Source organism: Myxine glutinosa, chromosome 1 (assembly GCF_964187855.1).
Source record: "Myxine glutinosa chromosome 1, kmMyxGlut1.1, whole genome shotgun sequence".
Classification (NCBI taxonomy): Eukaryota; Metazoa; Chordata; class Myxini; order Myxiniformes; family Myxinidae; genus Myxine; species Myxine glutinosa.
Genome location: NC_136261.1, coordinates 217,981,231 through 218,009,042, shown reverse-complemented (window position 1 = coordinate 218,009,042; position 27,812 = coordinate 217,981,231). Strand labels below are relative to the sequence as shown.

At 49.2% G+C, this 27,812-nt stretch overlaps 1 protein-coding gene across 1 annotated transcript; it reads right to left on the bottom strand.

The window, feature by feature from the left end:
* LOC137435510 (sterol 26-hydroxylase, mitochondrial-like) lies at positions 1-27,812 on the bottom strand. The gene is made up of 6 exons (XM_078773736.1): positions 27,764-27,812; positions 25,892-26,089; positions 25,114-25,275; positions 13,131-13,170; positions 12,970-13,075; positions 1-111 (listed from the first exon to the last, which is right to left on the bottom strand). Exons 1-6 carry the CDS (start codon positions 27,810-27,812, stop codon positions 1-3), a joined length of 666 nt encoding a protein of 221 aa, XP_078629862.1.

The following is a 27,812-nucleotide window of genomic DNA, read 5'->3' as shown; positions in this document are numbered from 1 at the left end:
TCAGAGGCGGTGACGGTAAGGGCCATCAGCCAACCGGGGCTCTGTGGGCATGGCGTGGTAAGGGCGCGTCTGGCAAATTCCAGAAAGTTCGCTGCGCAGGACTATATAAGCCTTTGCACAAAGCCCTTGAACAGGACTTATGAGGAGGATTTGTCAGAGGACTGGCTGGAAAAGGACTTGTTGGAGAGCACTGATGAGGATTGGTTGTTGGAGAACTCACGAAGTCGCGCGTGCACACGACAGTATCGAGGAATTGCAGAGTGCATTGTGAGCGCATTTTGAACTATTCGCTTATTACGTACGCGGCCGCAGCCACCAGTGTAATCGCCAAAGCCAGCCCTACCGTTCGCCCTGTAATAATCCCGTGCGCGCCAATGAAACGCGGAGAGCTCCGGGCCGCTGTATTCATCTTCTTCACGGTGCGAGTTGGGGACCGGAGGGAGAGCTGCCCGGACGCCATCCCTGGACCATCAACCTGTTCGTCTGCAACCCCGTGTGAGTGTGTCTGAGTGTGAACGGGCCCGTTTGTCCAGGGGATAAGTATAAGACTGTTTAAGGCTGCACTGTGTCTTCTTCTGCTGATCATTGTACATTGTATAAATAAATTCTGTTCTTCCTTTCTTCCAAATTCGACCGTTTCTGTGAATTCCATCATTGGGTAAGCGTGGCACGATTAAGAACCGCTTGGATCGGGTTTAGTCATTGATAACGGCCCGGGTCACGGGTTCGCTACCGCTCGGCGTATCCACCAACACCCGTGATTTGGGCGGGGCTTATTTCCTCGTTTCTGGGCAGCGCGAGTAATTAGGTATTAGTGATCAGTCCTACGACCCTACTTCGCGCTGTCCGGGATGGACGTCATAGGTCCCGGGTCCCGTCGGCTAGTCAAATACAAGGGGACTAACCCCCCTTGGTAAGGGGAAAAGGCCGGCATGGAGATCCGCAACAATTGGTATCAGGGCAGTGGGATTGGACCTGAAGTGCGCCTAACGCACTCAAAATTACGAGCGGCCGAAATTTAATTAGTAAAATCCAAATTTAAATTCGTGCCATGGATAACCAAGATGGTCGGATGCTGGTGGGGGTAAATGAGGAGGTAGAGGAGGAGTTAGAATCAACCCAGGACCCCCGGGAAGAATGGGAAGTAGAGGAGAACATTGATGAGGGTGCAGCAGTAGGGGTGGCAGGGGAAGAAAATGGCGGCGCCGCACACATGGCCGCGGTAGCCGAGCCCGTGGTGCCAATGGATAAGGACTTATTTATGGCACAAATATGGGCCTATATGGTAAGGTCGGATCAGAAAATGGATGTGATGAGTGGGCAAATGGCTAATCAATCGAACAAAATGGACACCCAAAGTAGCCAAATGAAAGAAATGAAAGACGGGTTAACGGGGTTGGAAAACAAAATGGGTGGCCAAATGAGAGAAATGAAGGATGGGTTAAATAATTTGGAAAATAAAATGGGCGGCCAATTGAAAGCATTGGGGGACAAATCCACCCGGGAATTGGAGGAGGTGAAAAAGGGGTTGGAGAGAAAAATTGACACCCAAAAGAACGAATGGGAAAAATTGAGAGTGGCATCAAAGAAAGAAATAAAAGAGATGGGAGAGGACATAAGGCGCGGTTTGAGCGGGGAAGTCGCATTGGTACGCGACGAGGTAAAGCAGTGCGAGGAGCGCGTGGAGCGGGAGTTGAGGAGGAGCACGGCTAAATTACACGGGGGTATTGAGGAATTGACTCGGGAGGTAGAAAAGCTGACAGTGGGACAGCAGGAATTAAGGGAGCAAGTGGGTAAGAACACGGACGTGATAGGGGGGACTGAAATCAGCACAAAAAGAAATAAAAAAACAATTAATAGCGACGAAGAAGGAGTGCCAAATGGTACAAGAAGGGCTGACAAAGAGGTTGGATGACGTGGTAGAGACGTTGGGGGCAAGGGAACGAGAAGTCAGGACCCATATGGAGACGACCAAGGTGGCCTTAGAAGGAGAAATTGTGGGGGCGCACCAGGAAATAGAGGTGAAACAAAAGTTAGAGGAGGTAGAAGAAGGGGTGAGTGAAATTAAAAAGAGACGGAAAGAGACTACAAATGAAATAAAGGAGGAGGTGATGGAATTTGTACAAGGTCTGTGTTCACATCGTGATGACGTGCTCGCTAACCAAATAAAGAGTTTGCAGGTGGCGGAGGAGAGGCGCCGAGGTGAGTGGCGATAATGTCGGAAATGTGTATGGTGTGAGAGGAGGTTCGACGAGCTTGGGAGTGGGCATAGACCCGGGCCTTCGTGAGAGGCCGATAGTAAGGTGTGCGACTGGTCCGGAGTGCGTGGAGAGAGAGTGTGTGCAGGGATGTCCGACCATGGGGACTGGGGAGTGCGAGAGGTGTTGGTGAGCCGGGTGTGCGGTAATGGAATGGGTAGCGGGTTGCGACGAGGCGACCCAAGCATCGACACTGACCGGCGTAGTCTTTAGAGGGACGGGGGACGCACGCGAGCCCCCGGGGAGTAGTGTACTGTGGGGGTCCGAACGGTTCGGCCCCGTGTTAATTCCGCAGGGAGCGACGCACGGGGTCCGGCCTTCGGGCGGCCATAAGGTTCCACTCGCGCCGTATGACGGCAAGAGTGATTTGAGGGCGTACCTGGCGCAATTCGACCATGTGTGTCGGGGTAATGGTTGGAACCCGGACAAGGTGGGGTACACCTTGTGGGGGCACTGCGCGGCGCGGCGGCGGAGATTCTGACGGCCTTACCACCGGGTGCTATCACCCTGCCAGAACTCCGCTCGGCCATAATTAACCGATTTGGCGTAGAACAGCAGAGCGAGCTTGTTAAAGCTCAACTCGCAGTGCGAAAAAGGAAGCCCCAGGAGACCATCGGGGAGCTTGTCTATGATATTCGCCGCGCAGTGGGAATCGCACACGCAGACATGGCAGCGCCTCCCAGGAAAGCCTGGCGCTGGACCATTTTATCCAGGCCTTCCCGGACCCCGAGCTTCGGCAACAGCTCGCTATGTGGCGCCCGCGGACCTTGAGCCAGGCGGCCGACGCTGTGGCCCGTTGGGAAGCACCGAGGCCCCTGGCCCGGGGAAGCGAGCGCCACGCAGTGGCGGTGCGACAGGTATGGCCCGTGGCTGGCGGCGGCCCTCTGAGGGGGTCCACCCCCAAAAGGGGCCCTGACCTGGAAAGCATGGTCCGAAGCCTGGTGGACCAGCACCTGGTGGGATCTGGACCATGGCAGGCAGCTCCGGAGGTGGCACACGGTAGGCCACAGACAAATGCCCCAATTAGGACTTACAGGGGGGGGCAATTTGGAATTCCGGAGGCAGGCCCCTTACCAGGTGAGGTGCTTTAACTGTAGCCGGCTGGGTCACTGTGCGTGGGAGTGTCGAGCCCCGCGCCGGGACAGACCCCGGCAGCCGGGACCATCAACTCCGCCTGGTACGGGTCGGACAAGCCGACCCCAGACACCCCCGCGCCAGGGCCCGGGAAACTAATATGTGCCAAGCATGCAGGGCCGTTTTCTGTAGTAGGGGATGGAGAAGAGCCCTCATTGACACGACAGGTCATCTATTGTGGCCAAATTGGTACAGGTAGCTTGACAATTCGGTGCAAAATTGCCGGCGTGGGGGTAGACACCGTAGTGGACACAGGAGCTAGCGCCACGATCATCAGCCCTGTGATCCTTAATTCGAGTGCAGACGGTTGGGATAAAATCCAGCGTCTGGAAAATTATAGTTTGCAGCTGGCTAACGGGGTAATGGCCCCCATCATAGGGCGTGGTTTTGTAACCCTCAAGTTGGGGTCGGTAAAGAGGGAGATAGAAGTTTGGGTGGCGGAGGTGTGCGACCCATGCCTAATCGGGTTGGATTTGTTGACTGCCAGCGGTTGTAAAATCGGTTTGTGCCGGGCCTAAAATCGGACCCTGCAAGTGGGAATAGATGAGCTGCCATTGGTTGGGATGAGCACGGCCGAGAGGACGGAGCTGGAGGCTTCTGAGGCCGTGACCATTCCCCCAAGGGCCAAGGCAATAGTGCCGGCCCGATGGCTAACTCGCCCAACATGGCAGGAGTCCTGCGGCCTGGTCGAACCGGTGGCAGCGCAGTCCATCCCGGGTTTAGTCGTGGGCTGCACCCTCGTAAAAACGGACGGGCCGGTGGTGGCCGTCCAAGTAATTAATATTAGTACAGAACCACGCACTATAGGACGAGGCACGAAGATAGCCGGCTGCACCCCAGTTAAAGAAGCCGCTGCAGTGAGGGGCGAGAACATCCAGCCGAGCCGGCCCCGGAGGGAGTCCCTAGGAAATAGTAGGAATTGGCCCGTCCCCATTTGTGAGATGGTAAATCGAAGTAGCATAGAGTTGGAGGATACCCAGAGGGAGGCCTTACACAAATTAATTGAGACCCATTTGGATATCTTCTCCTTGTCCTCCGAGGATATTGGACGTACGGGCCTGGTGAAACATCAGATCCACACCGGTGAGGCCCGGCCTATTCGTCAGCCTGCCCGACGGCTCCCTTGGAGCAAGAGGGAGGAGGCTGATGAACAGGTAGAAAAAATGCTCGATGCAGTTGTCATCGAGCCCTCGGGAAGTCCTTGGATGTCACCTGTTGGGTTGGTCAAAAAGAAAGATGGGACCACGCGTTTCTGCATGGACTATCACCAACTGAACAACGTGACACTCAAAGACTCATAGCCCCTGCCAGGAATTGACGATACCCTCGATGCCGTTGCGGGCTCAAATTGGTTCTCAACCTTGGGCCTCAAGAGTGGGTATTGGCAGGTGGAGATGGATAGGGCAGGGAAGGAGAAAACGGCATTTTCCACAGGTAAGGGGCTGTATCAGTTCACTGTGATGCCGTTTGGTTTGTGTAACGCCCCCGCCACCTTTGAACGATTGATGGAGCATGTACTGGGCGGCATGCCATGGCAGTCATGCCTGGTGTACCTGGATGACGTCCTGGTGCATGCTAAAACATTCCCCCAAGCGATAGCTAATTTGGACCAGGTGTTTGGGTGCCTCAGACAGGCAGGGTTAAAGCTGAGCCCGAGTAAGTGCACTTTGTTTGCTAGAGAGGTGGCCTATCTAGGTCATGTCATCGGTCGCGAGGGGGTAAAAACAGACCCAGGCAAAATTACAGCGGTAGAGGAGTGGCCAGCACCACGTACCTTCAAGGAGGTGCGGGGATTTTTGGGACTCTGCTCCCACTACTGGCGCTTTGTGGCAAAATTTGCAGAGTTGGCCCGGCCCCTTCACCGGCTTTCGGAGAAGGGGACGAGATTTAATTGGACAAGGGAGTGCCAAGAGGCCTTCCTAGCATTGAAGGGGTGTTTGACATCCGCAACCATTCTAGCTTACCCCACTAGTGACGGGACATTTACCCTGGACATGGATGCAAGCCAGGAAGGATTGGGCGCAGTTTTGTCCCAGACACAGGGGGGCGTGGAGAGAGTGATCGCATATTATCGTCGGGCCATGAGTAGGCCCGAGCGAAATTATTGCGTCACTCGTAAAGTGTTATTGGCTATGCTGGCTGCCATGAGCCATTTCCACTCGTACTTGTACGGGCGGAAATTTCTGGTTCGAACTGACCATTCCTCCCTGCAATGGCTCCTCCGGTTCAAGGAACCTGAGGGCCAAATTGCAAGGTGGTTGGAAAAGTTGCAGCAGTACGATTTTAATGTGACCCATAGGGCCGGGAAGGCCCATGGGAATGCCGATAACTCTCTCGACGTCCTTGTTTGGGGGAAAACTGTAAATTTTGTGCGAGACACGAGGAGAGGGAGCAATTGGCAGACCTAACCCCTACCCTCGTAGTCCGTGCAACCCGGGTGAGAGGGCCAATCTTGCCACTAACCGCGGATGAAGATGGGAAGAGGTCAACCCCCCCCCCGCCCCCCCCCCCCCCAGGGCGCCAACAAACGCATATTGGGCTCAGTGGCAAACCCTGGAATTGAAAGATAACATCTTGTACTGCAAATGGGTAGAGATTCCCTCTGAGAGAACTTCCTGGCTGGTGATAGTTCCAGAAAAATTTCAAAACACCATATTACAGCAGGTGCATGGTACGCGCCCCGGCAGCCATTTTGGCAGGACAAATACAACATCTCGGGTTCGCCGGAGGTTCTATTGGGTAAATATGGGGCGCGATATACAGGACTGGTGTCGGAGATGCGACGCCTGTACTGCTAAAAAAGGGACCAGCACGGAGGATGAGGGCCCCCCTTCAATTACACCAGGTGGGGGCCCCCCTTGAGCGGGTGGCTATGGATATTCTAGGACCACTACCCCGCACCCGCCAAGGTAACAAGTACATCCTTGTTGTAATGGACTATTTCACCAAGTGGCCGGAGGCCCCCAACCAAGAAGCCGGGGTGGTCGCACAGGCCTTCGTGGAAGAATTTGTATGTCGGCATGGGATTCCGGAGGAGCTGCACACCGACCAGGGTCGAAATTTTGAAAGCCAATTATTAAAAGATGTGTGCAGGCTCCTGTCAATTAGGAAGACATGGACAACGCCCTTAAGACCTCAATCTGACGGGATGGTGGAAAGATTTAACCGAACCCTGGTTCAACAATTGGTGTTGTTTACCACCACCCGTCAGGACGACTGGGACGAACATCTCCCGTATTTGTTAATGGCCTACCGAACTAGCCAGCACAGGGCCACCGCATGCAGCCCAGCGTTGCTGATGTATGGGTGGGAGTTGCGGGCTCCCGCCGACCTGCTATGCGGTCCCGTGCCAGAGTCCACTGATAGACCGCCGGGGGAGGGCTATGCACGTCACTTGGAGGAAGGCATGGAAAGGGTCCATGCCTTTGCACGCCGCCAGCTACAGCTGGCGGGTGCCAAGATGAAGTGCAGGAATGACCACCGGAGCCAGGGGAGTCAGTACGCTCCGGGGATGAAGATTTGTTTCTTCAATCCCCGGAGGCGGAAGGGTAGGTGTCCCAAACTCACCTCACCCTGGCAAGGCCCGGGGGTCGTCCTGGCGCAAATTTGTGACGTGGTCATTAAGATCAAAATGGGGCCACGAGCCCTCCCTCGGATCGTCCACGCCGACTGGGTAAGACCCTACACTGGCGAGCAGGCGCCCTCATGGATCGCCTCGGCTTTAGAGGCCGAGGCAGGACCCAGTACCTCCAATGACAGGGGCTCATCGTGCGAGAGGACTGGGGGGGGGGGGGGGTCATAGTGTTGGGGAGTAGTGCCCGGTGTGGAGGGATGGTTGTGTTACCATCTCTCATTCGGGCACATGAGCTTTAGATTATGGGGATGGCAGTGAAAACTAGCCGAGGGCGGGCTAGGATATTGTTAGGGATTTAGAGAAATGACAACAGGAGACATGAGATTTAAGTAGTGACTTTTGTACCAGTAGAGGGGACGTAGTCAGATTAGATGGATGTTAATGACGAGGGAAGTGCTTCGTGTAAGGGAAGACGGGAAAGCACGAGTATTAGAGGGAAGTAGTTAGGTAAATGATGCTGTATGTATGAGCTTGAGATTGAGAATCTTTGTGATGAGCTTGAGCAAATGAGGAATTGAATGAGAATCTTTGTGGTGAGCGTGAGCAAATGAGGAATTGGTCGGGGATGACCAGAGAAAGTGTATAAGTGGTGTATTGAGGACAAGTGTAATTGTGTTGAGTGAATGGACTTGCATGGTGTGCAAGTGGGGAATATTTGGTGTGGAATGCTTGGTGGGAGTAAGTGGTGTGGAATGAGTGGTGTGGAGTGCATGGTGCGAAGGAGTGGATGGGGGAAGATGGACCCCTTCACGAATACCCGGGGAGGGTAGTTTAAAGTTAGGTAGAGGGCTTAGGTGAATTGTTGGATATTGACACCTGTGGTGCAGGTAGTAGCAAGGTATTGCCTTGAGGGGTGCATGAGTCTGTGGAAATGGCTGGGCGTGTGGGCCTGTTGGTGCGTGTGGTTATTGGGGTACTCCGTCACTGGTAGTCTGTCAACCAGGTGAGGCCGCAGGTAGGCTCTGGGAGCCAGTTAGAGTTCAGAGTAGTGTTCAGTGGGGCCCGAGGATCCTAGGAGAGGACTCGGGTAGCCCAATGCCAGAGAGGGCATCAGAGGGGTGAGAGAGCCAGGCGGGGCCTTCCCCGATTTAGGGTAGTTGTAAGGAGCATGGTAAGCTCGGGTGGCGACTTCAGTGGCGGAGGTGCGCAGGTAGTTGGACCTGCTAGTGGAGCCACACGACCCAGCCCCGAAATTGTGCGAAGGCACAGTATAGAAAAATTGGGGAGTGAGACCCAAATTGGAGGGCACCACAGGGTGGGTCAATGAGAATTGGTTTTTAGAACCACATAGTTTAAAGATGCCAATTGGCAGGGCATGACCCCGGGTAGTGTAAAGGAGTTAATGTCAACTAGGGTATAGTTAGGATGAGAATCTCTTCGCACCATCCACATCCACTCACCAAGGGAGACGGAATTCCACACCAGATTTTGCAAATGTTTGGATGGTAAAGACGCATCTCGACGGGATGAGACAATGTGTGTATTCCAACTCTTCCTTCTTGGGAGGGATTGGGTGACAAATTTGGAGTAGAGGAGGGATAGAAAAGACAAGACGTAGAGACGAATTTGTAAAGTGTAAATACGGGGAAGGGCAAGGGTAGTGTAGGCTGACATGGGGGGTTACGTACGGCTAGGGACGAGCTTTCTCTGCTCGCTCTTCCGCGCCCCTCATGTTGCATTGCCTTGTATTGTGTGTACCTTTGTGCCCTTTCCTCCACTGACTCTCTGCTTTGTCTTTCCTCCCTACCCATGGACCCATATTTTTGTTGAGGGGAGTGTGCAGGAACCCTGAGCTGTGCGGCTGCACTTTGCTCCACCTGTGCAGCTGCACTCTGCTACCTCTGGCTGCACCAGTGCACCTAATGGACCACATGTTCTGTGGTCTGGCAACTTTGCTGGAGCAGACAATTGCTGCAAGCGTTATCTTGCCCTGCAGACCACTGGTTTTAAGTGGCGTCAAAGTCACGCAGATGGACCATGAGATTGGCCCTTTGTTGGCTCGAAACTAGCCAAGTGACATGAGGTAGGCCTGGAAAGAGGGAGGAGCGTGAGGTCGGGCTGTGGCAGAGTCAAGCAGCACGTCAGAGGCGGTGACAGTAAGGGCCATCAGCCAACCGGGGCTCTGTGGGCATGGCGTGATAGGGCGTGGTAAGGGCGCGTCTGGCAAATTCCAGAAGGTTCGCTGCGCAGGGCTATATAAGCCTTTGCACAAAGCCCTTGAACAGGACTTATGAGGAGGATTTGTCAGAGGACTGGCTGGAAAAGGACTTGTTGGAGAGCACTGATGAGGATTGGTTGTTGGAGAACTCACGAAGTCGCGCGTGCACACGACAGTATCGAGGAATTGCACAGCGCATTGTGAGCGCATATTGAACTATTCGCTTATTACGTACGCGGCCGCAGCCACCAGTGTAATCGCCAAAGCCAGCCCTACCGTTCGCCCTGTAATAATCCCGGGTGCGCTAACGACACACGGAGAGCTCCGGGCCACTGTATTCATCCTCTTCGCGGTGCGAGTTGGGGACCGAGGGAGAGCTGCCCGGACGCCATCCCTGGACCATCAACCTGTTCGTCTGCAACCCCGTGTGAGTGTGTCTGAGTGTGAACGGGCCCGTTTGTCCAGGGGAGAAGTATAAGACTGTTTAAGGCTGCACTGTGTCTTCTTCTGCTGATCATTGTACATTGTATAAATAAATTCTGTTCTTCCTTTCTTCCAAATTCGACCGTTTCTGTGAATTCCATCATTGGGTAAGCGTGGCACGATTAAGAACCGCTTGGATCGGGTTGTCATTGATAACGGCTCGGGTCACGGGTTCACTACCGCTCGGCGTATCCACCAACACCCGTGATTCGGGCGGGGCTTATTTCCTCGTTTCTGGGCAGCACGAGTAATTAGGTATTAGTGATTAGTCCTATGACCCTACTTCGCGCTGTCCGGGAGGGACGTCATAGGTCCCGGATCCCGTCGGCTAGTCAAAGACAAGGGGACTAACCCCCCCTTGGTAAGGGGAAAAGGCCGGCGTGGAGATCCGCAACAACATATATATACACATATATACTAGTGGGGTCACCCGTGGGAATCCCACGGGCATGGACGTGTGTGACATTTCGACATATTGAGTTAGATGCTGCACCTGCACATTCAGTTTCACAAAATGGTTACTGGCAAATCATCAGATGCACAAATGATGTCACCAACACAATGTATTTACTTCTGATAACATGTGAATGCATGTACGTGCACACACATATACACACACACACACACACACACACACACACACACACACACACACCCATACACACACACACACACACACACACACACACACCTGTACACCCACACACATACACATACACATCTCATTTTTTCATTTCTGTTCCTCACAATCCTCTCTCTCTTATTCACAGACACACACACACACACACACACACACACACACACACACACACACACACATATATACATACAGACACACACATATATACACACACACATACTCACACACACATATATACATACAGACACACACATATATACACATACACATGCACACCGAAACACATGCACACACACATACACACACATACACACACACACACACACACACACACACACACACACACACACACACACACACACACACATACATACAGACACACACATATATACACACACACATACTCACACACACATATATACATACAGACACACACATATATACACATACACATGCACACCGAAACACATGCACATATACACACACACACACACACACACACACACACACACACACACACACACACACACAAACATATATATACACCCACACACACACACATATATACATACACACACACAAACATATATATACACCCACACACACACATATATATGATTTTTAAAAAATTAAATAAAGTATTCACGATTGTAGTTCCTGTAGCTATGAAACGCATTTTCTTTGGACGGTGTATAAATCGCTCTGAACGAAACAGGCAGTACCTCGTTTCCTTTGCTCGAGTTGTTGTCCCCTTGATCCACTGTACGTTATATACCCCACAAATGTTGGGTTAATAACATGGCCCTTTCTACCACTACTGTGGCATTTTTCGTAGCGAACTTTTGAAACTCGCTCCTGCTGTTTGATACGAAACTGAAAGGGAGAAGCTCGGGTTGTGCTTCTTTACCAAGCAGCTAGCTAGCGCTTGCCAAGCCAGCCGTTCCTTAACGGTTTTGAATGGAGTGCTTGCTCGAATGCTTAAGCCACTTGGCGATCTCTCCACAAGAAACTTGGTAAATGAACACACACCCAATGTTCTTGAGACCCAACCATAGATAGACTGTAATCTACATACCCCAAAGAGGCATGACCCTTTTTTCCGCTCCCTTAGTGAGCGGGTGCACTTGTAAATAAAACCCTTCGACCGTCAGCATCATAATTATGGGACGTAAAAAAAATTCACCATCTTACTGGGCCGCATCGTGAATCGTGATGGTACCAAGATCAAGCCGATGGTCATATTCAAAAGAGAAACCCTACCCAAAGAGAATTCTCCCCTGACGTTTTTGTGAGGACCAATGAAAAGGGCTGGATGAATGGAGATGAAATGGAAGAGTGGGCTGAAAACTGCTGGTGGCGACGACCAGGTTCCTTCTTCACCAAAAAGAAGTCGCTCCTGGTATTTGACTCGATGTCGGCCCGATAAAGTGCGGCTCGATAAAGAAGAATTTTATTTTAAAAGTCGACACTGAAAATGACGTCATCACTGGAGGGCTCAAAAAGCTACAATCTCTTGAACAGAGTGTTCAAATTGAAGATCCGCAAGTGTTGAAGAAGGCCAGCTATGCCGGATATTGATTTTTACACGATATTGATACACATTTCAAGTTTTTAATGATACAACTTGTATTGAACATCAGATGTATATAAATTTAGTTGTGAATTTTGACATGATTTCCATCATTTTCAAGCAATGTGTACAACCTTCCGCAATACTCCTCCAAAACCACTTTCTGTTGCATTTCAATTGTCATTTCTCCAAAAACTGCTTCTAAAATCCTCAATTTTCATCCCATTGAATTGAAATTTGAAGAGGATTTGCATATCAGGTCACTAAATGAAACCACCAATATTTTTTGAGATCAACATAGGCCAAAAGGTCAGCATAGACCAAAGGTCAACAACTTAGGTTGAATTTCTAAAATACTCAATTTTCATCCAATTGACTTAAAATTTGAAGAGTATTTGCATATCAGCGTAATGAATTCAATCACCAATTACTTTTGAAGTCAACATAGGCCAAAAGTCAACAACTTATTTTAGAGATTTCACAAGTATTGTGCTGACATATTTACTTGCGAATCGAAGATTTTTCAATAATATTGGTTGGTTTTGTGCGTTATTCTGTCTGTCTGTCTGTATGTCAGTCGCCTAAAGGTCACAATTTTCACCCGATCTTCACAAAACCTCACCAAATGGTAGAGTTTGACATAAGCAAGAAGCCTATTGTTTTTGGGGTCAAAATGTCAATAGGTCAACATAGGCCAAAAGGTCAACATAGGCAACATTTCTAAAATCCTCAATTTTCATCTGATTGACTTGAAATTCTAAGAGGATTTGCATATCTGGTCACTGAATTCAACCACCAATTATTTTTGAGGTCATCATCGGCCAACAACTTATTTTAGGGATTGCGCAAGTATTCCATCACGGCATGTCGTCCTGGGATCAATTGGTCTGCGTTATAATGGCTTCTTGTTAGATGTTAGCTTCTTATAACTCGGTTATTGATAGAGGTACCGGAGGTGACGACAAGCCATCCCGTGAGGAACCTCAGCAGCCTCCCGAGGCCTAGACCAGCCCCTCGGGTATGCCAAGAGGGTATGCACAACATATTTCTTGTTCTTCTTTGTTTGTTTGTCTGTCTTTGTAAATGTCTCACCCGAGCCAGAGTAAGGTGCACTTCCAGTTCAGCCAGGCGGCGGCCTATGCAGGCACGTACACCATAACCAAATGGCAGTGAAGCATAAGGGTGGTGAAGACGAGGACTCGTCCGCAGCCAGCGTTCTGGTTTGAAGGATGTGCGTTCTGGAAACTCCTCAGGATCTCGCGAGGCCACAAACGTACAAAGTGTAATTAGATTCTGCTCGCATCATTTGGCACAAGAAAAATCAGTTTTACATTTTTACAAATATACATATCAGTTTTACAAATATACATATCTGAAATCTATGTGGGAGAAACTTTGGATCACAAATCATTATGCTTCCTTAACTTAAAGACTGACCAAACATTTCTCCAGGGAAAGGGCAACCAACAAAATTGCTAACACATTTTTGTTTTGCTCAAACAAACCATTTCTCTATCATTTGAAATGCTGCATTATGAATATTAGTCCTTGAGCCAGACCAAAAGTAATGCTCCGGCGGGGGGAGTAATTCTCATTATGATTTTCCATTAGACCAATGTCTCAAGTGTCAGAAAAGGTGTGATGGACATCTGAGAACGGTAGCTTAGTGCCCGGATGGACGCCATCTTTGAAACCACCCAGCTCGAAAATGCCCATTTGGTGGGGTACATTGTTGCACGTGTATCTGGACTTCTATACTAGCTATCGATGTGCGGTTGACGACTAAATATACGTCTGATGTGTACCGTCTAAATAAAAAATAATATGAAGCATTTTGTTTTAGATTAATTATAAAAATCAATTATCGAAAAAAAATCATATATTTTTCAATATTTTATTATTAGACTTGTACTTTTTTTAGTGAAACAACACTGGTATGATTTTCCAAATTATGCATTGTGCTACACCGTTTATCTGTCTATAAAAATAACTCAAAAACTAAAACATATCATCCACCACGAGTTTACAACAAATAAATGTAAAGAGGCATAAAATGACTTAGGCCGCCGCTGGCATTATCTATTCTGACGATAACGCAAGTTAGGAATGTCGTACGGAGAGGATTTTAACACCATACGATATCTAATAAGCAGGCGGAAATTGTTACATAGGAAATCTGCACTTTGGTGGCCATCTTGGATTTCAAAATGGCCGCCAATTATATTAATTATTCATTACTAGAGTTTGGAAAGACGTATGGAGCTGATTTTAACACCATACGATGTATATTCCTAATAAGCAAGCGGAGGTATCATTGAACATGTCATGTTTTAGTCAAATAACACCGGTATGATCTTCCAAATTATACATTTTGCTAAACCGTTTATCTGTCTATAAAGATTTTCAGGCAATTTGGCCTGCATTATAATAGAGAACAACATATGCTATACAATATACAGTGCACACAAAGTTAATCATCAGAGTCGCCATCAGAGTCATTGGCATCCTGAGCCACGATAGCATCATCCTGCACCATGTTGGAGCATCCCTGCAGCTTACACACAACAGTGCACTTCAACCCATTCAGTATGCAGGAGCAATCTGACGGTCGACACGTCCTTCTGCATGTGCATGAGATGAGATTCAAGACGACATCTGGAGCTGGTAGACCCGCCATCCATCGGATTGTGAGCGAACCGCCATCATCGAGTTCCCAACCATGTCCTGCTGATGGTGTTGGGACGTCTGGTAGGTTTTCAAGGCTGCGTCGCCAGATAGCCGCCTGATAGTTGGCCCTAAGCGTATGCTGCATCAAGGAGTCTTCACAAGGCGGCAATTGTCCAGATTCGATCTGGCCCTTCTTTGCACAGAACATGTGATAACGGAGCGAATTAACACCGACGATCTTCGTGTTCTTGGCGTACAGCTGACACGTGAAGGCCTGAATGCTATTGAAGACGTCTGTTGGTACATTCCACGAAGATCCCAGATCTGTGAATGCTTGAAGATACAGCTCATTCGCTTGCACAAGCTTCAAAGCCTTTATCTTTCCTTGGCTAGCCAGAGCACTCACAGTGTCACACCCGCTCCATGCATGAAGCCCTGGCAATGCACTGCAAACTCCAGACCCCAATACCGCAGCCAACTTTCCAACGTCGATCATTCTGACTCGAACCTTTGTTCCTCGTCTGATGAAGAGCTGACTATCGATGGTTCTGCTGAGATGAAGACTGATGATCAGAACGTCGGTGTCATCTGCCACTAAGATGATCGTCTTGTAGTGGGTAGCGGCGTGCTTTGCGTGGAGAAACATACGTGTCTGCTTCCTCGTGGCTACATTCGAGTGCTTGCACCAACTTCCACCTATCGCGGGTCAGTACCAGACATTTTTCACCACAGGTGACATACAGTGTTCTGTTGCCTAGCTTTTCGCGATTTGTTTCATGTTTCCACGACTCCGCCAGAAACACAACCAGTTTCTCCTTTGTCTGGCTGCAAGCAAGGAGACGCCGCCAGTTCATGATTTTGTGTGCGGGTCTGATCTCGCTGAAACTGATGCCTTCATTTGAACCGCGGTTCACACGCTCAGCTGCTTTGATGGATTCTTCTGTGTATGTGTCAAAGACAACATCGATGCGCTCACTGCCTTGACCAGCGTGAAGCGCTGCAGCAAGGATGCGGTCAGATAGTTCTTCGAACGTGTCGTTCTCGCCATGCATCTTTTGTATGAGAGCCATCGCATCAATTATTGTTGCACTTCGCTTGTCAACGTTCTCGGCTGGTTCCACAAGACCTTCCATGTGTTTCGCAAGTGCAGCTTTGTTCGTTTTTTTCATTGACCCATCAACGTTTGCCAAAGACCATGGTAACGGCCCTAGTGGGTGACAAAGGACAAGTTGCATGTCGAGGTTCCTTGTCTTGGCGATGAGTATCATGGTGGCAAACAGTTGTCTGTCAGCTCTCAGGACGATCTCCTTGTTTGTGCCCTTCACAACTTTCTGCTTGATCTTACCAAAGGTCTTCAAGTTTAGCTTGTTCAATGTGTCATGAAAGCCTGTTCCCTCTTCAAGACGTTTCTGGAAGCTTTGATACGCCGCTTCCCCCTTTTGCAGGGTGTTGAGTAGGTCATTAGAAACGTCCTCCCTCGCAGCCGCTCCGGTAGATATACTGAGAAGACATGACGGATCATCGGCGAATGGATTGGTCCAGTCATTTTCCAGTAGATCACAGATAGCTGTGACGCCAGACTCATCACGTTTGATGCGAGAAGTAGACAAGTCAGGGTGCTTGGCGTGAGATGTGTCGCTGCCATTCACAAGGATAGTTTCTCGTAGTTGCCTCAGTGCAGTAGCCCGATTTTCTGCAGTTAGATAGTATCGTGACACAGCCCCTTGTCGAAGACTAAAACCTCGTGTTCCTCCAGCTGTTTGCGTATCTTTGTTTACTGTTTCTTCTGTTGTCTGATCAACAGCGATTCTGGCAAATGGATTCCCTGGTCTAAGCTGTACGGAGAAGTAGCCTTGATTGAAATGCCTGTACAACTCGGGGCATGTTTCGTGGAGTTGCGTCATCTGTGCATAGTACACTGGTAGATATCTAGCATAGTTCACCTTGTTCATTGCGAAACACCAAGGGATCACTCTTCTGACACAAGCCAAGTGAAGCATCCAGTCGCCTTCTCTATCCGCACGAATCAACCCCAGCAGGGTCTCTACCATATCAATATACATCATCCAGAAGCGAGCCAGGTCTCCATGTTTGGTTCGCAGAAAATGTAGGTATTTCGCGAACATGTCAAAGCTCTGTACACATGAATCATCATCGAGAGCAGCAGCGAGAGTCTCGTGGCAAACATCCTCCTTGATGCTGCGAATTTTGAGGTCAGTGCTTCGAATCTGGGGTTCCTTGTCAGGATGATTGCTTTCTATCCACACCTGGAAGCCCTTCCAAATGATGCGCATTAGTGCCTCGTACATCAACTTGTGGAGTCGCACAGCACGGTTGTATTGCTTGCCTTCCAGAACCCTGTTGATGGAACCTTCAGCGATTACTCCTGACTCAACAGCTACATCCCGAAGGCCTGCATCTCCAAACATTTTCCCAATGCTCGACATGAAGTTACAGATGGTATGGAAGTTCCCCATCATGAGCACGATTCTTCCATATCGATCGACATCTTTCCATGCTATTTCGGTCGCCTTAGCAAATAGTGCCTGGTCTAGCACCACCGGTATACGCTCAAGCTGAAGTGATGACATGATGTTCAGAGCCTCTCTGAGGATTTCTTGCACTGTTGCCATATCTGTGGCAGGCGCGTTTATAGTCGGCAGGTAGCCAACTACATCTTCCGTCACCTGAACACGATCTCTAGTCATGATGTTGAAACCAGTCCACGAACTGATTGTCTGGTCGCATGGTTCCAGCATGCGAGTCATAATCCATACGTGATTTCGGCGCTGCGCAAGGGATGTTGCGCCTGCAAGAGTGTCAGAAAGATCTGCAGGCTTGATTGCAGGTGGGCCCTCTCGTTTCCCACCGCTGTATATTGGAACTAAATCGCTGGATGACGGGATAGATCGCTTCTTATCTGCTTTGGATACTGCCGATGGAGGTTGGGGCGGCAAACACGACTGCGACTTCGGTTGGACGATGATACCGTTGACGCGATGCGATGTTCCGCCACCACTCAGCGATTCCTCTAGCCTGTCGATGTTATCGAATGCTAATACAGTCGGGACCGAAGGGTGCACATGTGACGGGAGTGGTACTGTATCTTTCTCCACACTTGCTAATTTGTCTATGCATAGCGCTGTCTCGATTTCTTCCAGAACTGTGTACGAACATCCGTGCCCGAGTCGATTCAATATTCTGATGACCTCTGTATTACCGGTGAGCGTTTTCATGACCCACGGAAGTAGGACATGCTTCGATGTTCTGATGGTACCCCGGTGTACAGCATTGATGATATCTTGAGCCATCGACCATACCAGTGTGTCGGCACGCGCAGAGCTACCCCCACTCCCGCAAATCAAAGTATGCAGAAATACACGAAGAGAATCTGGTATCTTCACGTAATCTGAAGTGAGTTCTGCTGGCTGAGGCGGCCAACGTTCATTGTAATGAGCATCTTTGATCTGGTGTCGCAGTGAAGTAGCTGCACGCACAATGTTACTTTCACCGTCCGTTCGTTCAAATGCTTTCACTTCTGCTTTCAGGTTTACGCACTCTGCAGCAATCTCTCGCTTTGTCAGATTATCGGGCATCAAGTATACACGGTGTTTCACATTGAAGAAGATGAGCGATTCTCCAAACTCTCTTTGTAATGTGCGCTGCAGATTCTTCTTGATGGAGTCACGAACATCAACTGAAAATGTATCTGAAGACAGGATATCTGTTGCAACATCAACTATTGGAACAATCCTCGGGTTCAAGAACAAGTCAGTGCGAATGAAATTGAATATACATCGTATCATTTCTTTTTTCTCGATATTATCTTCAATGTCAGTTTCTACTTGAGGTTTTTGGGGCCGTGTGTAGTTTCTATAGCAGGAGAAGTGGTAGTGAGCCTCAGCTGCAACCATATCTCGTGTAGTCAATGCCAAAACTCTCTCATCATTGCGAGCTGTCGCAGCATCTCTTATTGTCTTATCTGCTCGAAGTTCAACAGCCAAGACAACTGTTTCACGGGTACGACTGCCTTTTATGAATTTTGAAGCACGCTGGCAAAAAATGCATTTATCATCGTAGACCGTTGAAGTTGATCCTGTCTCTTCCCGTGATGATCGCCGTCGCACCGCATCGCCAGTATCAACTGAAGAACTTCTAGCTGCATTGGTCAAAGTAGCTAGGTGGTTTTTGTGAGTGAAGTCTGATCTACAAGCCCTATGGTATAATATTGGAATATTAGGAAGTTCAACTGCGCCTTCTTGGACTAGCTTTAGAATTGGATAAAAGTTTCTAACTGCGGCTGCGTCACACAATGTCTTCCAAGAACTGTTGCCCGCTGCCTTGCTTAGTTCAGAGAGTGGCGACTTCTTGCTGCACAGGATGCACGTTCCGGACTCAGGTTCAATCTTCGCCCGTTTCGCCTCGACACCGGCCATCTCAGCTGAAAGAACAAAAAGACTGACGTTAGATTACTCCGATATCCGAAAAGCTCGCCAGCTTACATAGACATACTCATCCAAGTCAGTGAACATGTTAGATGGCGCCACAATACAACTCTATAATAGAGTTGTATGTGGCGCCATCTAACATGTTCACTTTTAGTTCTTAAGCCACCCACCCCCCCCCCCCCCCCTCAGAAATTAATCAGGTCACCGCAACAAATCTCAGACTGAGATATAGAATATAGAATATAGATATAGAATAGACTGACGTCACTTTCGGCACTGGGTTCTGTGGGTTGATTATCGGCGGGAAATTCCAACTGACATAGTTTCGGTTTGTGGAAAGTGCATGCCTTTTCATATATTTTTTGTGTAAACTCGTGGTGGATGATATGTTTTAGTTTTTGAGTTATTTTTATAGACAGATAAACGGTGTAGCACAATGCATAATTTGGAAAATCATACCAGTGTTGTTTCACTAAAAAAAGTACAAGTCTAATAATAAAATATTGAAAAATATATGATTTTTTTTCGATAATTGATTTTTATAATAATTAATCTAAAACAAAATGCTTCATATTATTTTTTATTTAGACGGTACACATCGGACGTATATTTAGTCGTCAACCGCACATCGATAGCTAGTATAGAAGTCCAGATACACGTGCAACAATGTACCCCACCAAATGGGCATTTTCGAGCTGGGTGGTTTCAAAGATGGCGTCCATCCGGGCACTAAGCTACCGTTCTCAGATGTCCATCACACCTTTTCTGACACTTGAGACATTGGTCTAATGGAAAATCATAATGAGAATTTTTTTTTTTTTTTTTTTTTTTTTTTTTTTTTTTTGTATACAATATCGAGGCTCGTGAAAGAGCGAACATTAATCACACAGAAAGACAAACCGACACATAAAACATATAACATAGGGAGCGGTAGACAAGATGGGGAGAGAGGGGGAAGAACACAAACACAACATTTGAGAGCAGGGACCGAGAGACATGGAGACATCGAGAGATCTGAGAGAGGGCGAGGGCTTTGGGGGGGGGGGGCGTGGGAAGGGGGCAGTGGGAGAGGTATAAAATATATGGACACTGCCAGGACTTCCAGGAAAGAAGTTGGAATTTCAAACAAGGTGGATCTGGGGTGAATTAGCGGGGGTAGAAAAGATCAAGGTTTTGGATGGGGGAAGATAAGAGATGGTGGTGAACAGCTGTTTTAAAGACCTGGAGGGAGGAGTGGGATTGAAGGGAGTGAGGGAGTTTGTTCCAGAGGCGGGAGAAAAGAGGAATGAAAGAGTGAAGGTGAGCGGAGAGCCGAGATTTCGGCAGTTTAACCATCAGAGGGTTGCTGGCAGATCTTGTGCGACCTGTAGGAATATTTGGGGGACAGAGCACAGAGAGAGCTGGGGGTGCAAGGCCGGAGAGGAGTCGGTAGAAGACAGAAAGACCACCTACCTGCCTGCGGTGAGTGAGTGAAAGGCCCTCAGAGATAGCTTCATCGCGGGAGATTCCAATAATTCTGAAAGCTTTGGTTTCAACAGCGTGAAGCCGAGCTAGGTGTGAGGCAGGAGCACCGGCCCATAGGGGAGAACAGTATTCCATTGAGCTGCGGATGAAAGCCTTGTATGTGGTGAGGAGCTCAGGTGTGCCGAGGAAGGACTTCGCACGACGGAGGATGCCCAGTCGGCGACTGGCTTTGGAGGCCAGCTTGGAAATGTGGTTTTCCCAAGAAAGATCATGGCAGATAGTGAGACCCAAAATCTTGAGCGACAGAACTTCTTGGAGAGGATTGTTGAGAAAGTAGATGGGAGGGTTGTCCAGTCGATCTTTTCGGAGAGACATAGTAAGAGTGTGAGATTTGTCAGGATTGAAAGACATGTTCCACTTGTTTGACCAGTCTGTGATTTTGTCCAGGTCTTCAGAGAGTGAGGAGGCAGCAGACTGCCGATCTGAGGGAAGAGGAATGGAGCGGCAGAGAGTGGAGTCATCAGCAAAGAGATAGAGAGGATTTTCGAGAGAGTCAGAGAGATCATTGATGAAGACCAGAAAAAGCACGGGGCCCAGAACACTGCCTTGGGGAACTCCAGCCTGAACAGGAAGAGGAGATGAGAGAAACCCATTCAGGGCCACACGTTGACGACGACTAGAGAGGAAGTCCGCCAGCCATGCGTGGAGATTTCCATGGATACCAAAGGAGGAGAGTTTGGTGAGCAGAGCGGGGTGCCAGACAGTGTCGAAGGCACGTGATATGTCGAGGGAGACAGCTCTAATTTCCTGTTTGGCATTGAGGACCTCCATCCATTGTTGAGACAGCAGAAGCAGCATGTCCAGAGTAGAGTGACCTGGTCTGAAACCAAATTGATGATCAGAGATCAAGCCATTGGAGAAGAGGAAAGATTTCATATCAGAAGCAATGATGGATTCCATGACTTTGCTGATAATTGGGAGAAGGCTGATTGGTCTGTAGTTGCTAGGATCTGTTTTTGCACCTTTTTTGTGCAAAGCGGTGATGTTGGCTGATTTCCAAGCAGATGGCAGTTGACCTTGAGCAAAAGAGAGGGTGAAGAGAACAGAGAGAGGGTGAGATAGAGCAGCAGAGCAGGATTTTAGGACCCGTGGGCTGATGCCGTCGGGTCCAGTTGCAGAATCAGAGTCGAGGGTTGACAGAAACTTTTCCACCTTGTCAGGAGGAAAGGACACGGAGTCCAGGAGCAGCAGGGTACGACTGGGTATGGTGGGTACAGAGAGGGATGGGTTTGGGACACAAGATTTAGAGGCAAACACAGAGTTGAGGCATTCAGCTTTTTCACGTGCGGAGTCAGCTGTGTAGCCGTTTGAGGTAAGGGAGGGGATGGAGGGGGAACAAACACCAGAAACGGATTTGACCAGACGCCACCAGGATTTGGAAGAGGGAGACAGATAAGAGAGTTCGGTCTTGAGAACGGAGAGATATTGTTTCCTGGCTCTCCTGAGGGTGGACACACACTTGTTTCGGGCTTTGTGAAAGGAAATGAGATTTCCTTCCGTTGGATTTGCTTTCCAGGAGACGAAGGCAAGTTGTTTCTGGGCAACAGCCTCACCACAAGATTCTGTGTACCATGGACGGGAGGAAGGGTATGACAACTGAAGACGAGATGGGATAAATCTGTGCATGAGAGAGAGCAATTTACTTTGGAAGAATTCCCAGGATGAGTTGATGTCAGAGGTGGTAGAGATGGGAGACCAGTCCAGATGATTGATGGCTGCTTGAAGACCGTGCCAGTTGGCCTGAGTGAAATGCCAGACTCGTCGACGCTGAGCAGGCTCCCTGAGGATGGTCAGAGAGATGTCCACTTTAACAAGGACATGATCAGATGATCCGATCGGAGCAGAAGAAGAGCAGCAGACATTTTCAGGGAAGTTAGTCATAACCAAGTCCAGAAGAGAAGATGTTCCGTTGACTGAGATCCGGGTCGGGAAATTGACAGATTGTGTCAGTCCCAGTGAGTCGCAGAAGTCCTTTGCTGAGGAGCCATGGCTGGTGAGAGAGGTACCCACACCCAGCCAACTGGCATGATGACAGTTGAAATCACCACATATGAGGAAGAGAGAGTTGGGATGAGTAGATAGAAGTTGGTCCATATCATCAGACAGCGAGATGTAGATGGAGTCATCACTGTTTGGTGGACGGTACAACACACATATGAACAAGAGGTGGGAGCGAAGGGGAAGCCGTAGCCAGAGGTATTCCTGGGGGTGAGGTGGAGAGAGTGCAGTGCAGGGCGAGTGAGGAAGAGAGTTTTTGATAAAGATAGCAACCCCGCCTCCAGGACGAGGCTCAGGTCTATCATACCGGAGGAGGGAGTAGCCCGGGAGAGATACTATGGAATCAGAGACATCATAAAGGAGGAAAGTTTCTGTTAAGCAGATCACGTCTGGTTTGACAGAAGCAACCTGTATGGAGAGATCAGTTAAGTTTGAACGAAGGCCCCGGATGTTTGAGGTCCATACCGTTAATGAAGAGGAAGGGGGAGCATCAGATACAGAACAGGGGGGAGGAGGGGTAGGGTAAGATGTGGAAGAGGTGGAAGAGGTAGGGAGAGCTGTTGAAGGTGTGTCAGACATTTCAGAATAGCTCGGAGAAAGGGAAGGATGGGGTGGACAAAAGGTTTGATGGTGATTGGGTGAGCCACAATGAGGTGTTATTTGAGGAGGGGGAAGAGCGAGGCAGAAGGTTGGGGGAGATGGAGGTGAGAGTTTGAAGGGGGAAGAAGCGGGGAGGACGCTTTGAGGAGGGGGAGTGAGCGGGGGGAAATTGAGAAGCAATGAGGGTGGGGAGATTTGAAGGGGAGGGGTGAGGGGGGAGTTTGGGAGGGAAGGGACAAGGGGAGGGATTTGAAAGGGATGGGATATGGGGGAGATTTGGAGGGGAGGGGTGAGGCAGGAGTCTAGGAGGGGAGGGGCGAGGGGGCGTCTTGGCGGGGAGGGGTGAGGGAGTAGTTTAGGAGGGAGGGGGCAAGGGGGGAGATTTGAAAGGGATGGGTGATGGGGAAGATTTGGAGGGGAGGGGTGATGGGGAAGATTTGGAGGGGAGGGGTTATGGGGAAGATTTGGAGGGGAGGGGTGAGATTGGATTTTTGAAAGTGTACGATTTATGGGAAACGAACATTTATTGCAAAATGATTATTGCAAAATGAATTACTCCCCCCGCCGGAGCATTCACTTCAAAATATGGCCGGTTGGCTCAAGGACTATATCATGTCCACGTTACTTTAACATACTGGACAAGTGGTTATTTTTGTGTGTGGACACATCATTCTTCATCCAAGAAAAAAAAATAATAATAAACATCAACATTTGTATGTGCATGTGGCTGCAGGTTTACATAATTAATTGTTGGGATTACAGCTTTGGTGCCGATGAATAAACTCCCATGTAGGTTAGGGCAAGGGTGCCTGCAAGACACTGTAGGATCTTCAAAGTCCACCAACTAATGCTATGAGATGGGACATACAGCTCAAGACCCATCCGAAGGGCGGCACACACATTGAAACAATGCCCTGCTTGCGAGCAGACCAATCGGATAATTTATAGCTGGGCTTCGAATAAAACTCTGGCTAGGCAGTTCAAAGGTAAGTGTGCTATCTCTGTGCCATCCACTCGGGTCCAAGATGTTAATCAAAACTAACGGTAGTTTCTCAAATTTTGCATTAATAATTACAGTACCATCTGATATTATCTAAAACCATCCTGGGTGTTTCTTCTTAATCATTTGACACCGCCTCCTTTTACCAACTTTCCTACGCCTCGTTGTGGTGGTTGTACCCTCCAACGAAATTCAGGGACCAAATCTTCCCCATTCTTCCCTGCTGCCTGGATTTGTCAGAGTGCCGATCTGTCCCCATGGACTGGCTCTTTCCCTCTGTGTCTCTCTCTCTGTCTGTCTCTGTCTGTCTCTGTCTGTCTCTCTCTCTCCCTCTCTCTCTCTCTCTCTCTCTCTCCCTGTCTCTCTCTCTGTCTCTGTCTCTGTCTCTCTCTCTGTCTCTCTCTAACTCTGTCATAGCCATAACTTTGTGAAGGCAGGAGTACACCATCCTGGATGTGGGGGATCTCTGGGTAACTCCTGCGAAATGGATCGCCTATCTTCGTGCCGTGGGCTTATTCAAGAGAACTTTCCGGGGCTATACAACAACAACAACCAACTTTCCTCAAAATCTCCACGACATTTAAATTTGACAGGTTGATAGCCTTACCGCTATCTCTTTGGCATCAAATAGAGTCAGACCCCACTATTCGCGGATTACCCGTATTCGCGGGTGATAAAATGTGACCTGTTTCTCTTCTCTATTCGCGGAAAAGTGTCCCGCAAATTCGGGTTTTTTTTTCTATTCGCGGCCGTGTTCCACCAAATCGTGGGGTTTTTTTTTCCTATTCCCGGCCGTGTTATACAAATTCGCGGTTTTTCGGGGGCGCAAAAAAAAAATTGTGCAAAAAATGGAAGTGCAAACAAGCCGATTCGAGTTCCACAGTGTTCAAAATATGAACTTCGCATTCGTGACCCCCTCAACGCGACAATACGTCATATCACCACCGTTTCATGGTTTCACAATGTTTAATGCACTTTGCACTGTGAATAGGGCCTCACTGTCAACGCCGCCCAGAACTATTTCGGTGATGCTGCTGTAAATCTCATGTCGACTCAATTTCCCACTGGTGAGCAGACGGGTGACGTATCCATTTGGTACCGGCTCACCGGATGCCACAATTTGCTCCACCTCCTTGATCTTTTTTTCAATGTGTTTCTGGGCTGCAGAAAGAGGCAGGGGATCAGTCAAAGCGAAAGACAACAAATTAAAAAAAGGTACCATTACATCCATTTGTCACAGAAAGAAAATATGGATTTTTTATTATTATTTCAAAGTGCTGTGAGCAGGATATCTCCAAAATTTGTGGATGGATTTGGACGACATTTGGTGGACATGTTGGGTGTGTGACAGGGACGAGTCGATTAGATTTTGGTGCAGATCCGGATACAAGAATTTTAAAAGTGATTCTTCACCGTTGAGAGATGGGGACAAAATCGATACATAGCATGATATTTCACAAAGTTGTAGACGTATTTTGACAAAACTTGGTGGATAAATTGGTTAGGTGACAAGGACAAGCTGATTAGATTTTGGTTCAGGTCGTGATGCAGATCTGGCTGTCAGTCGGATACAAAACGTAAACTGTTCGGCCTTGCGGATGTATGCGTTCTACCGAGTGCCATTCTAGTTATTACCTGCCTCATAATTTGTACATGTGTAATACAGCATTTTCAAACTCCCCCGTTCACCCTCTTAGCCTCCACATTTATACATAATAAATGTATGGCCCCACAGGAGGTGGGTAGAGATAGAGACATAGTTTAGCATGATCTTTACCAAATGCAAAAAATATGTCCCAAGCACCCACAAATGACTTCCAGAATGGCAGTAGAGGCCTGGTCCAAGTCGGCAAGATAGACAGCCAAATGAAAGATCTCATCATGGTGTGAATGCTGTCGATGAACTGTTGTGTGTCTTGTGGGGTCTTCTTACTCAAACATCCAAGTCTCTGGCTGAACAAAGCTGCAAAGATACCTCTGGAATGAAATGTTAAATAATGTTAAATAATGTTAAATTGTAGCAGTTACCTTATTGGGACATAATCCACGGGCACGGGCCAGTGGGGCTTTTGATGGTGTGGGCATGGCGTGCGCGCGGTTGTTGGAGCCACGCCCTCCGAAGAGGGTTTTGGCGTTATAAAAGCTGTATGAGTTCCGGTCGCGATTTCAGTGCTGTTGGAATAAAGGAGCTTTGAACAAGCTAAGAAGTGTCTCCTCCTCTCGTCATCCGCAACTCCTACATTGGTGACCCCGTCTTGCTCTCGACGTTTCGGAGCTTCAAACGAACATCGCGAAAAGCGCAGTTTCGATTAAACTGCCGGAGTTTTGGGAACGACAAGGACCGCAAGTACGAGACGCTAAAAGCACTGCTGCTCGTAACCGTCAAGCGCACTGAGGCCGAGCACGCCCGCGAACTACTTTCTCTACCCGGGCTGGGCGATTCCAAGCCGTCGGAGCCTACGGACCACATGTTGTCTCTTCTGGGTACCCACCGACCATGGGACCCCGGCCCCGTCGAGCCCACGCCGCTGGCGGACACCGTCGCACTTTACTGAAGAGGCCCGTGAGGAACCTCAGCAGCCTCGAGAGGCCCGTGAGGAACCTCAGCAGCCTCGGGAGGCCTGTGAGGAACCTCGGGAGGCCCGTGAGGAACCTCAGCAGCTTCGCGAGGCCCGTGAGGAACCTCAGCAGCCTCGGGAGGCCGGTGAGGAACCTCAGCGGCCTCGGGAGGCCCGTGAAGAACCTCAGCAACCCCGGGAGACCTGTGAGGAACCTCAGCAGCCCCGGGAGGCCCGTGAGGAACCTCAGCAGCCCCGGGAGGCCCGTGAGGAACCTCAGCAGCCCCGGGAGGCCCGTGAGGAACCTCAGCAGCCCCGGGAGGCCCGTGAGGAACCTCAGCAGCCTCGGGAGGCCCGTGAAGAACCTCAGCAGCCCCGGGAGGCCCGTGAGGAACCTCAGCAGCCTCCCGAGGCCTAGACCAGCCCCCTCGGTTGGCTCAACCCCCACGGCGGGGCCGTTTTATGCCCGTGCCATTTTTTCCCCTCTCTCTTTGACATTGCCCGTGCGTGTGAATTCTGGGGGGGCGCATGTATCGGTTACCTTATTGGGACATAATCCACGGGCATGGGCCAGTGGGGCTTTTGATAGTGTGGGCCTGGCATGCGCGCGGTTGTTGGCGCCACGCCCTCCGAAGAGGGTTTTGGCATTATAAAAGCTGTATGAGTTCCGGTCACGAGCATTGCTGTTGGAATAAAGGAACTTTGAACAGCTGAGATGTGTCTCGTCCTCTCGTCATCCGCAACTCCTACAAAATAATGTTAAATAAATAACGACACTTTCTTTGATCAATCACAAAATGGAGGATTTGCACCCTGACCTCCAGGCTCCAGGTCATATGATCTCGAAGAGTCAATAGAACGGCTCGAAAAAGAACACCGACAAGTCAGTAATTTAAACTATCCACCAGTGGACAGGACATAAACGGTAAACAATCGTAGTGAATTGAATATAAACACTTATCGTGTTCTGCCGACATGTCCTGGAAATGGTGGAGAGGAGACATCTCTTGCTGTTGGAGGTTATTGGCTATGCAGAGATGAAATCAGTGTGCAGAATGGCGTGCTGTTCAAAGGTCAGAGAGTTATCATACCGAAGTCTTTGCGCCCAGAGATGCTAACACGAATCCACTCCAGCCACAT

What these genes read in the sequence shown, in the direction of transcription:
- LOC137435510 (XM_078773736.1), bottom strand. Translation starts at nt 27,812, where the DNA reads ATGTGGCTGGAGTGGATTCGTGTTAGCATCTCTGGGCGCAAAGACTTC. An exon ending in CTCTGGGCGCAAAGACTTCG is followed by an intron (nt 26,090 to 27,763) that starts GTATGATAACTC and finishes TTCATTCCAGAG; the next exon opens with GTATCTTTGCAGCTTTGTTC. An exon ending in AGTTCTGGGCGGCGTTGACA is followed by an intron (nt 13,171 to 25,113) that starts GTGAGGCCCTAT and finishes TGATGCGAGCAG; the next exon opens with AATCTAATTACACTTTGTAC.